Here is a 12,632-nt window from a genome sequence, read left to right on the forward strand (position 1 = left end):
ATTCTTACAATTACCTACCTACTTAGTTAATTTGAATTTGAACGTCTTTTAAAACAAAACAATATAAATAACATAACTTTAAGTACCTACGAGATTGATTTTATTTCTATAATAAAAAATTTGACCAAAACAATTGAATTAGACAAAACCTAACTATAATTAATTATCTTCTGTTTATACATACCTATCTACAAGTCGACCATAAAATTGCTTTATCATTTTTGTTAACAACTTCCAGTACCTATGTAAATCAAAATTTTTGTAAGTAAGGCTATCAGACTTTTATAAAAATATTATATAGGTACCTACTTCGCAAGCGAAAATGGACCTTCTACTTTAAGTTGTGCAAACGACATTCAGCCTAGAATGGTAAAGCAATAATATGGTCGATGTTACAATATTATTATGTAGACCGCTGTAGAAATTTACACTTTTCGCCCATGGATGAAAGCTGCAACAAAACAAAAATATCAGTTAGGTACTTAATCCTTTTATTATAAAATTATTTTATCATTAATTTTTAAGGTTCTGTACTCGAAGGGTACCAACTACCACCGGAACACTATCACTAAGGCTCCATTGTCCGTCTGTACATCCGTCTGTCCGTCTATCTGTCACGGGCTGTAAGCTGTAACTCATAAATCGTAAAAGGTAGAGCGTTGAAATTTTCAAAGAATGTGTATTTCTATTGCCGCTATATCAACAAATATTAAAAACTAATGATTTTAAGCTTATTTCGTGGTTTATACCCATGCCAAATTACACAATTCTAGCACTAATAGCACTAATAGTCTCTTAGATTAACCGAGGACGGACGGACGGACGGACAGGCGGATGGACAGGGCGAAACTATAAGGGTTCCTTGTTACTACGGAACCCTAAAAAGCTCATTGCGAGACCGATTAGAAATGGTTTTTTTTGTTTTTCTTAATCAAATACAAATAAGCCCTTGACTGCGATCTCAGCTTGTGGTAATTGATGATGCAGTCTAAGATGGAAGCGGATACCGCCAAACCAAAAAGGGGTAAGTATGACGTGTTACCATCGTAGGTCCGGTGCGGGCACCGAGGACAGCTAGCAGGCAAAGACGGTCTCTGCGACTGCGGGGCGAGCGTCTGACACGACCAGCGCGGCCATGCGACTGCTGCATTTCCTCTTGAACTTTTGAGCTCCGCGGCACCTGTGGACCCTTTAGTGAGTATAAAAGTAAGTAAGCTTCCCCTAACATAGACCAACGACAAACTAACAAACTACTTCGCCTGGACAGAGGTAAACTTAGGAAAATGGTGGGGCTCATAATAGGGCATAGCCATTAACCAAACACCTTTACGTTGTATGTGTCACCGCCAGTCCTCTGTGTAGAGCTTGCATGGAGGTCGATGAAACTCCGACGCACGTGCTCCTAGAGTGCACGGACATGACAGAACAACGCGAGCGCCATTTGAGTTCGCTAACCTCGGCTTCTGGAGCGAATTTGGGTGGCTGGAGTAAAGACTTCGGCGGACGGCGGAAGACGGAAACGTTTAAATGCGGAAACCAGCCCAGAGAGAAGAAAGAAAGAAGACCTGTGGATGCGTACACTGCCGCAAGATTGTTATAGAACGTGTGTGCTTGGCTGCCGCGTTGGTTTGGTGCAGCGTTTCTGAACCTCGGGTCGCGACCCATAATCGGGTCGGCTCGGGATGGTATTGGGATGGGTTGCGGGAATTCTCCAAATGATGTTGTGAGCGCCGTAATCGCTGACATCCTGACAGAATTTGTGAGAAATGAACTACGGGCTTTTAATCAAATCAAATTAATCTTTATTTGCTCAAATCAATCCTATTATTTTATTATCAACTAGCTAGCCCAGCGAACTTCGTACCTACCGCCTAACAGTCGATTCTTTTTCAGGATTTTTTAAAAAAATCTCTCCGTATTTTTTTTAATATTCAAGGAATATTATAAAAAAAGAATTAGCGAAATCGGTTCAGCTGTTCTCGAGATTTGCGATCAGCAACACATTCAGTGATTCATTTTTATATATAGAGATGGAAGGTAAATAAGGCATAGGTCGTGGATTTCAAATAATATGTTTATAGTTTGGGTCGCCAGCCAAAAAGGTTAAGAACCGCTGGACTTAGTGGCAAGTTTTATATTTGAAGTCATCGATTTTTAATGTAAACTGTTATTCGACTGGCTTTATTCGGGCACTACGTATTTTCAGCATCCGCTAAGAAAAGATATTTAAAAATTCAACCCCCACGGGGGTAAAATTGGGGGTTTGAAATTTGGTTAGTCAACGCGGACGAAGTCGCGGGCGTAAGCTGGTACATTATAAAATCTGCTCTGCCGTGCTCTGCCTGCCGAAAGTAATGTACACCGGCCTTTAGAGTGACATTCCGGCTTTGTAGAGCGTTGTCTCTGTCACTCATACTTATATAACTTTTTTTGTCGGTCTCAACGACAGAGAGATGCTCTACAAAATTGCTATCTCCTTCTAAAGGTCGATTTACGTTACTTTCGGTCGCGTACTGTATGTGTCCAATTGCGCCCTTCGATACCAATTAGTACCCGATATGCTCAGTCCAAAGAACCTTTTATATATTACAATTCAACTCAAGAACATTGATGCATGGCCACGGAATACCCAATTTTCTTTACTGATTTTCGTTAATCCTACGTGATAAGCTAAGAAAATGAAAATCCTTGAAAATAATTGGAGTTCTGAATTGATTAAATGGGTACTAGACAAAACTGAATTTAGATAACTTAGTTATGAGAATTCAATACCTAATTGTATTTTTCAGTCCCCTCGAAAAGGAAATTAAAATCTGACCCTTGTAAATAATTGGAGTTCTGAAACTCTAGATGAATGTTAGATTTATCTCAATAAGAATTCATACCTTATTGTATTTTTCAATCCTGTGGAGTTCATTGATCTATTTCTATTTCATGAGAGTAGGAATAAGACCAATGGTTATTCACGAGCGCTCTAATTATTACACTCTGTCAATGATAAAGTCATTCGAACAACAACTTGATATCAAGGAACATCACACATGCTAGTGGGCTAATCTAGTCAAGTATTGCTGCCGTATCTGAAATTTGGTCTGGAGAACAATAAACTGTTACAAAGAAATTATTAGGTATCACATCAAACAATAATTACGTTAACGAGTAAAAACCTGATCGGGATCTGCTGCCCGTCTGGGAGACATATTCGGGGGGTGACTCCGGTGGCGGCCTTTTCCTGCGGCACCATGTCACCCTCCACCTGCACAGGATCGCTGTCCGGAAGTAGGACCTGAACCTGTCGTGCAAAGAGTTTTCGAGTAAATTATACGTATAAACCTTCCTCTTCAATCACTATCTATTGATAAAAACCGTCAAGCTGTGATAGCCTAGTGGTTACGACGACCGCCTTCTAATTGGAGATCGGAGGTTCGATCCCGGGCACGCATTTCTAACCTTTCGGAGTTATGTGCGTTTTAAATAATTGAATATCACTTGCTTTAATGGTGAAGGAAAACATCGTGAGGGAACCTACATGCCTGAGAGTTCTCCATAATGTTCTCAAAAGTGTGTGAAGTCTACCAATCCGCACATGGCCTGCGTATGACTATGCGTATGGCGCAGACTATGGCCAAACCCTTCTCACTCTGAGAGGAGACCTATGCTCTGTAATGAGCCGGCGATGGGTTGATATGATAATGATGATGATGATGATTGATGAAAACCACGTATACGTAGGTACAGAGGGACAGACTGCGGGAAGTGACTTTGTTTTTATACTACTTAGGCTTGTAGTTTGAGTTCGCGTTGGCCCCCATCTGAGTAATTTTTCCTGCTAGTCCCCTAATGTGATCGGCCTCCAGATCCCTATAGTAAGGAGTAAAGCAAAAGGATGTAGTGGGTTGTGAGGCTAATGCAACTGGAGTAGGAAAGCGGGGGCCGATGGGAATTAACTAGCTCCACGCTAGGAATCACAAGCTTTTAAAACAAATACTCAAAATGGAGGGAATATCAACAGCGCTTTTGATAGAACTTCTATACTCTAACTGGTTGGTTTTAGAAACTTTAGTTTGCCATACAAATTGAAAGAGAGCTGTAGTGCTGTTTGTTTAAATACTTGCGCCCAAAGCACTGTATATAGAGCGAGTTTGTATATCTTGACATATTGTCAAATAAAAGCTAGTGTTGCCACACGTATCGTATATCTCGGGATGTCCCGTACCTATATCAAGCATAAATATCCCGCCGGGACGCATTACATATCGCTTCCCGTTTTCTGAATGTCTCCAAGGGAGAGATGAATTGAGTAAGCTTTCCTTAGGCCCTGAAGCACTGAAAGTTGTCATAAATTTAGTGTTTAACACTAGGAATATTTTGAGGATCGCAACTTTAAAAATTTAAAAACAATGTTTTTTCAATGTTTTATATATCAGTAAACCTAGATAATGGCAAGACAAACCGATATAATACTTAGTTTTGAGCGTACAATATCAAATAATGTGGTAATTACCCTCCTACGTTTGTATGAAGAAAGTACCGAAAGTGCGCCCGATCAATAAAATAAGAAAAAGATAAAAATGATAATTTAAAAATTATTATTTGAAAAAATAAATGTAATTCAACTATTAAAAAGTAATTCATAAATTTTAGTAAGAACACAATGTCAGAAAAATATATAGATACAGATTAAAGATTTCTTTTCCTTACTTTATCCCACGCTACGTAGGGTCGGCACAACATATTGTCTTCTTCTTCCGCTCACTTCTGTCACCCGTCAACGTATTATCCACCCCCTTTACACGCATATAAATACAAAGTGAAAGTGAAAAGTAAAAGTGAAGTGAAGTGAAGTGAAAGTGAAGTGTAGGTTAAACACTATGAAAAAATTAATTAAGTATATATTATATAAATACAGATTAAAGACTAGTTGCTATTATTATTTAGTTATCATACTTACTTGGCATTCATCCAGTAGTAAATAATAGGGTTGACCATTGCGTTGGCCATGGCTAGCCAGTAAAACGCCAGATAGATGTGCTGGATATACTTCATGTACATGATAGACGGATGGAAGTGCGTGTAGACGAAGTACAATTGGTAGGGCAGCCAGCAGATGCCAAAGATGACTATGACAAGGATGAACATCTTCACCACCTGGCAAAATAAAAAATGATTAGTGTTTGGCTATCGTCTGTTAGTCTCCATGTCTATTACCTTTTCACGACCTAATTTCTAAAATCAACTTGATATGATTCGGCCCAAGAAGAATAAAGCATTACCCCCGCGTTCAATACCCTACTTTTCATACCTCGCGAAACAATACAATCAAAATCTTCGTATGCTTAAATACTACTCTGTTTTTAGAATTTTCTGGGAGCAAATTGTTTATTACACTTGGAGTAAAAATTTTAATAGTTTCCGGAGTCAAATTACTGCTGCCACCATCGACTTCACTCGACATTGTGATTTCAAGTTAGGTAAATACATAATTATAAATACGATCTGTCCCGGCTTACTCACGTGTGTAGTCGACGTCAGCCCGACTAGTTTCGAACCCATCCGGGGTCCTTTTTCAAGGGAGTCCGTCCGCGCACGCGCCGCGGTTTTGACGTCGTGGGAGTCGTGGGACGGGACACCATTAGCTCCGCGTGCCTGGATTTCGGTGACGGTTCCAGTGATGAAGAACAGCAGGAACTGTCGGGAGACGATCGGCAGCTGTCTCCCCCCCCCCACCCCAGCCACCCTCACAACGGGCTCTACGGGCAGCGGCACGTGCGTCCCGCAGTCAAAACCGCGGCGCGTGCGCGGACGGACTCCCTTGAAAAAGGACCCCGGATGGGTTCGAAACTAGTCGGGCTAACGTCGACTACACACGTGAGTAAGCCGGGACAGATCGTATTTATAATGGAAATCACTCACGGTAGTTTAAACGCTAAAATACATAATTAACAAGTTTTGGAGGTAATTTTCAATAATCTTTAGTCTTTACTCTGTGGTTTGGGCTTCTGGCGAGTAAAAGGGACGCCATCATTCATCAAAATGAAATAGGCAATAGCGAAATTCAAATCACGCGAGTGAGAGTCACGCCATTATACGTCGAAGCGAAACAACAATATTTTGATGAACCAAAATCCTCTTTGGAAGGAACAGCATTTTCTTCGGATGAGTGATATGTTTAAATTCAAATCACATTATATCCTCCGGCGTAATTATAGTATACGGGATTCATCGATATAAAAAGTAATAATTCTTTACTAAGAGTTACACTTAGGCACTTACTTAAAATTTCTTTGACGGGATTTCAGTACGAGTACAACATTACAACCCGCACAACCCGGCTAAGTCACTGAATGCTATGACGTACTTTATCTTTATACATTCATATTAGTTAACAGGTCTGTAATAATGCATTGTCAAGCGAGTGGTGTGAAAAATATAATGATTTTCGGTCGCCAATATAGCGGCATAGCTTTTCCGCCACTCATATTTTACAACCCTGTAAATTACCCACTCTCAAGTTTCCATCGAGTAGGTACATAACCTTCAAAAGGTTTTTTATCGGCTGTGAATTTATACCCGGCTGAAATAATAATATGTGGGATGTGAATATGAAACTGAAAGTGTCTAGACGGCCACAAATAGTCGATTAATTTATACATAAAGCAATCAGACTTCAACTTTTGTCGGGTGGGAGAGGCTTTGGCCGTGGCTAGTTACCACTCTACCTGCAAAGCCGTGCCGCCAAGCGTTTTAGCGTTCCGGTACGATGCCGTGTAGAAACAAAAGGGGCATGCGTTTAATAAAAATTGCCGTACCCCTTCCAGGTTAGCCCGCTTCCATCTTAGTCTGACTTATCACTTACCACCAGGTGAGATTGCAGTCAAGGGCTAACTTGTGGCGCGCTCTTGGAAAGGCCTATGTCCAGCAGTGGACGCAAACATGCTGATAGATTGGATTTGATTGGACTAGAAAGTAAATCAGTACCCATATTATTATAAATGCGAAAGTGTGTTTGTTTGTTGGTTTCTCCTTCAATCACGTCACAACGGAGTAACGGATTGACGTGACGTGAGCAATAAGGCCACCTTTGCATACAATTATTTTTAGTTTTAGTTTCTCTATTTTTTGCATGGGTATAGTCAAAGATCTGGGGAGTGACATAAGCTACTGTTTATCCCGAAAAACTAAAGAGTTCCCGCAGGATTGTTAAAACCCTAAATCCACGCGGACGAAGTCGCGGGCGTCAGCTAGTGAGGAAATACTTCCCGACCGATGGGAATTTACTCATTTACTCGATCCGAGTTATGTACAATATCGACAAAAAAAATAGAACGCAGGAACCACTCCGCTACAGTAAAAAAAACGTATAAATGTGAAAGATTGCCTATTTCCTCTCACTGAGAACTCGTCTCTAGGAATCTGATTACAAATAAATTATCCCTCCCAACGCGCCTACCATAAGAACTCGACAGGTCGAGATAGCAAACGGGGTATGAGGCGCGGGGACGCGCCGCACACCCGCACGTCACCAACGCGCTCTCCCGTACAGGATTAGCGCGGGGGCTGTGCGGGTGTGGGGAGCGTCCCTACCCCGATTGCCATCTCGACCAGTCGCGTACTTAGGTATACATTTCGCTTACAGTTTGCGATTTACTGTCGGGAGGTGGAGTCACATATTTATTCTCTTCAGAAAAGTTATTTTGGAATTCTAAAATCTGAGTCGGGTTTATTGCCTTTATTTAGGTTTCCTTTCGTTTCATTCACTTTCAGTTATACATAAGAGAATAAAAAGTATAGGATATGAGATGATTCTTACTGAGCACCTGAAGGATGACTGTGATATTGAGAGAGAAAGGAGGGCACTCTCGATACGCTGTAACATGTTAGCTCGAAGATTTGGCAAATGCAGCAAATCCGTCAAGATTGTACTGTTTAACGCGTATTGCCAGTGTTTCTACACTTGCCAACTTTGGACAAATTTTCTCCAAAAGTCCTAAACGGCATTGCGCGTGCAGTATAATGATGCTTTTCGCATATTGATGGGTTTGCCTAGATACTGTAGTGCCTCGGGTATGTTTGCCGAATCGAGATTGCCTGACTTTTATGCGGTAATGAGGAAAAGAGTGGCTGCCTTCTGGGAGAGACTCCGGGCATCTCAGAACAGTATTCTACAGATGGTTTGTGACGGAATGCCTAGCAATATTTTTACATATTGGCTATCTGTGCATCGCAATAGTAATAAGAAATAGAAATATATTTGTTGACAAGGACGCCTGTGAAGAGTTTTTTAACATTCACAGTTAGTTTATAAGTTTGTATGTACATGTAGTTCATTTTACTTTATTTTATTTTAATTTATATAATGGTATATTTTATTTTATGAATAATATGTATACTGGGTTCTTTGCCTTTAATAAAAAACTTTATTATTATTATTATATGTCAATTTCCGGGACACAATGCTACCTCGCACCAAATCCATACTAATTTTATAAATGCGAAAGTGTGTCTGTCTGTCTGTCTCTCTGTCTATCTGTCTGTCTGTCTGACTGACTGTCTACTAGCTTTTCACGGCCCAACAGTTCAACCGATTTTGATGAAATTTGGTACAGAGTTAGCTTACATCCCGGGGAGGGACATAGGCTACTTACTTACTTAGGCATACTTTTTATCCCGGAAAATTAAAGAGTTCCCACGGGATTTTTTAAAACCTAATTACACGCGGAAAAAAAAGGTTTCCCCATACTTAGATTTTTTTTCATCAAACCAATACGTGTGGAGTATTTATGGATAGGTCTTCAAAAATTATATTGAGGTTTCTAATATAATTTTTTTCTAAACTGAATAGTTTGCGCGAGAGACACTTCCAAAGTGGTAAAATGTGTATCCCCCCTGTAACTTCTAAAATAAGAGAATGATAAAACTAAAAAACATATATGATGTACATTACCATGCAAACTTCCACCGAAAATTGGTTTGAACGAGATCTAGTAAGTAGTTTTTGATTTATCGTGCAAAATGTCGATAAAATACGATTGTGGTACGGAACCCTCAGTGCGCGAGTCTGATTCTCACTTGGCCGGTTTTTTACCATTTTGGTACAATAAATCCTGTAAGGGAGAAAAAATATTTTCATTAAAAATTACGCGCTACACATTTTTTGCTTTTGTCAAACCAAGTGCCCAATTGCCTGGAAGAAATCGACAAGGCGCCCAATTGAATGAAAATTCTTTCAAAAATTATTAAGTATGGTTTCTATTTTATTCTTTTGATTACAATCATGAATAGGTATTCCTTCATTTTTCCCGGAAACGTCGAAAAGTCGAGAAATAATTAAATAGAACTGTATTGTTCATTGTTTTAGGGTTCCGTACCTCAAAAGGAAAAAACGGAACCCTTATAGGATCACTTTGTTGTGTGTCTGTCTGTCTGTCTGTCTGTCTGTCAAGAAACCTACAGGGTACTTCCCGTTGACCTAGAATCATGAAATTTGGCAGGTAGGTAGATCTTATAGCTGACATTTGGGGAAAAATCTGAAAATCGCGAATTTAGGGTTAGATCACACAAAAAAAATTAAATTGTGGTCATGAACTAATAATTAGTATTTTCAACTTTCGAAGTGAGTGACTATATCAAGTGGGGTATCATATGAAAGGTCTTCACCTGTACATTCTAAAACAGATTTTTATTTATTTTTATACATCATAGTTTTTGAATTATCGTCCAAAGTGTCGAAAAAATACGACTGTAGTGCGGAACCCTCATTGCGCGAGTCTGACTCGCACTTGGCTGGTTTTTTTACAAAATCCTAAATAAAACGTGATTTCAAATACTACTCCGAAGAAATATAAAAAAATTAGACTTTATACTTTGACGTAAGATTTTTTACACCTTTATTACATGTTATCTCCCAAAGCTACCATGATCCAAACAAACTTCTCTCCCAGTGTTGGGGACAATACGCAGAGAAACTTTCAGCTTGTATAAAATAAGGAAGGTTTGGCACGCGCTGACTCTTTCTCTAAAAAGGAGGCAGAAGTAAAGAAAAAAAGTAAGATTAATACCTAGTACGTTTATGTCTGTCTAATATTAATACACAATACTCTGGCTCTAATAGGTATATCAACTTACATAGCTGATGTCCTAACATGTTATTGTCTAGTGTCTAAGCTTGTCTAGCAAGGGATATAAATTGTTATTGTATTACGCAACTAATGTTGCAATATTGGGTGTCATTGGTACTGCGCAAATTCGTAGAAGAAACTCCACTCCAATTCTAATTTAATATGGGTACCTTCAAGTCAAGAGTGAACAGGCATCTTCTAGGTAAGCGCACTCCATCTTAGGCTGCATCAATCATCATCACTTGCCAACAGGTCTGATTGCAGCCAAACGCTAGTTCATCCATACTTCCATACTAATATTATAAATGCGAAAGTGTGTCTGTCTGTCTGTTAGCTTTTCGCGGCCCATCCATTTTACCGATTTTGATGAAATTTGGTATAGAGATAGCTTTCATCCCGGGGAAGGACATAGGCTACTTTTGATGCCGGAAAATTAAAGAGTTCCCACGGGATTTTAAAAAACCTAAATCCACGCGGACGAAGTCGCGGGCATCAGCTAGTACGGAATAATATGCTGGGCACTATGACTTCGGATTTAAATATTTTGGGCTACGAGTATAATATTAGGTACTCCTTTTTTTTCCTTTGTCTTTTATAAGTTACTGTACCAAATTTCATTAAAATCGGTTGAACAGTTGGGCCGTGAAAAGCTAGCAGACAGACAGACAGACACACTTTCGCATTTATAATATTAGTATGGATTGATTCGTTCGCTCTGCAAGCGCTACGTGCACTTTCACTAAAAAAATCGGTCAAGTGTGAGTCGGACTCACACAGGATTGTTCCGCACCATGGTACAATAAATAACACTTTTTTTTTTTCCCTCTACCTATTACGGTTCACGAGACACAGCCCGCTGTCAGGCAGACAGGCGGATGGACAGCGAAGGCTTAGTAATACGTGGCTTAGTAATACGGGACCCCCGTTGGCACCCTTTTGGGAACGGAACCCCAAACAGCCTAACAATAGACCTAAATTTTTATAATTTTTATAGTGTTTCACCTACACTTGAAGGAAATTTCTAAATAATTTTAAATACACATCAAAAATTGCGAACCGGCAGACAACTGCAAAAAGATGTCGCTACTAGATGGCAGAAACAGTCGCTTCAGTACTGATGGAGCATACACATACAAATTTCGTCACTGGCAGTAAGCGGGTTGTAGCTTAGTGGTTAGAGCGTCGGGCGCGATCCCAGGAGACGCGGGTTCGATTCCTGCCGGTTCGCAATTTTTGATGTGTATTTAAAATTATTTAGAATAGACCTAAATACTACACGATCGGAAAAGCCAACCATTTTCAGCTAAACCCGGGCGGCTGGCAATTAGGGTTCATTGGCTCGAGAATTCCCGGGAAATCGTTGGGCTTTGTTCCCGGGAAATCAAGCTCGAGAAAACTCGAGAACTCGAGAAATCATATTTGAGTCTATGAAATTATAAAATAAAACGATTTGCGTTTGCCGTTTGTTTTAAATGCAAAAATTTCATTTGATTTTTTTTTCTAATTAACATGCCAAAAATGGTGCTGTGATTGTAATTTAATTATAAGTTAGGATAAGGTTAACGTTTCATGTTGAAATTTTTGTTTATTGTTTGTTTTGTTTAAAAGAAAGAAGCTAGAAGTTTTAAGTTGATTTTTTTTCTTTTTAATGCTGTGCTTGTGCTGTAATTGTATATATGTATAATAAAAATATCCTCAACTTATAGGAACTGACTTTATTCCATTTAGACAATACTTAATAAACTTCAATCTTAGTTCTAAACTATTAACTTCTTCAAGACATAATTATAAATTCTAATTTTCCCTGCTTCAAATCAATAGCTCCCGCTCTTATTGCCGCCATTTTTTACCTCTACTCATAATTCTTTTTTTAAATTCAACTGTAGGCAAAGCAATGTCGCTAACAATCGGCCATTCTGACTTCATGTCTGTCCTCAGACATTCAGGCTCAATTGAAAGAGATTCTCATTCTATCAAACTCATAGTTTTATCTTGATTTCATGATCACTAACTTTTCATTAATCAAACCACTTCTTTGGTTGAATTCGAAAAATTTCATCTTGGTGAGGGTTTCTTATTTTATCAAAATTTATATTAATTTCATAATCACCTAAACATAATTACTTAAACCAAACTATTTCTTTGGTTGATTGTTGCATTCGAAGTATTTCATCTTTTCTTGACAAGGGTTCTCATTCCATCAAACTCATAGTTTTATCTTAATCTCATAATCATCACCTTTGCTTAAACTAAACCGCTTTTTTGGTTGATTGTTGCATTCGAAGAATTTCATCTTTTCTTGGCAGGGGTTCTCATTTGATCAAACTCATACTTATATCTTAATCTCATAATCACCATCTTTGTTTAAACCAAACCACTTCTTTGGATGATTGTTACATTCGAACAATTATTTCGTTTCGGCCATCCTTTTCTTAGAATGTCCTCATTCACACATCAGACAGACATTATAGACATCAGTTTAATATTCATGATCATTGTCAATGATGCCTAATG

The 12,632-nt window shown here is 39.0% G+C and overlaps 1 protein-coding gene across 1 annotated transcript in view; it reads right to left on the bottom strand.

Annotated features, from left to right (window-relative positions):
• Positions 1-328: 328 nt before the first annotated feature.
• The window catches only part of LOC117986997 (tachykinin-like peptides receptor 86C), a 44,618-nt gene continuing 32,314 nt past the window's right edge, over positions 329-12,632 (bottom strand). The window contains exons 8-12 of the mRNA XM_069502235.1: positions 4,952-5,148; positions 3,168-3,292; positions 1,566-1,580; positions 1,043-1,180; positions 329-451 (exon numbers count right to left, since the gene is read on the bottom strand). Of these exons, the coding sequence (XP_069358336.1) occupies positions 426-451; positions 1,043-1,180; positions 1,566-1,580; positions 3,168-3,292; positions 4,952-5,148 (501 nt within the window). The 3' untranslated portion in view covers positions 329-425. The remainder of the gene's footprint in view (positions 452-1,042; positions 1,181-1,565; positions 1,581-3,167; positions 3,293-4,951; positions 5,149-12,632) is intronic.

The sequence above is a fragment of the Maniola hyperantus genome, chromosome 12 (genome assembly GCF_902806685.2).
Source record: "Maniola hyperantus chromosome 12, iAphHyp1.2, whole genome shotgun sequence".
NCBI lineage: Eukaryota > Metazoa > Arthropoda > Insecta > Lepidoptera > Nymphalidae > Maniola > Maniola hyperantus.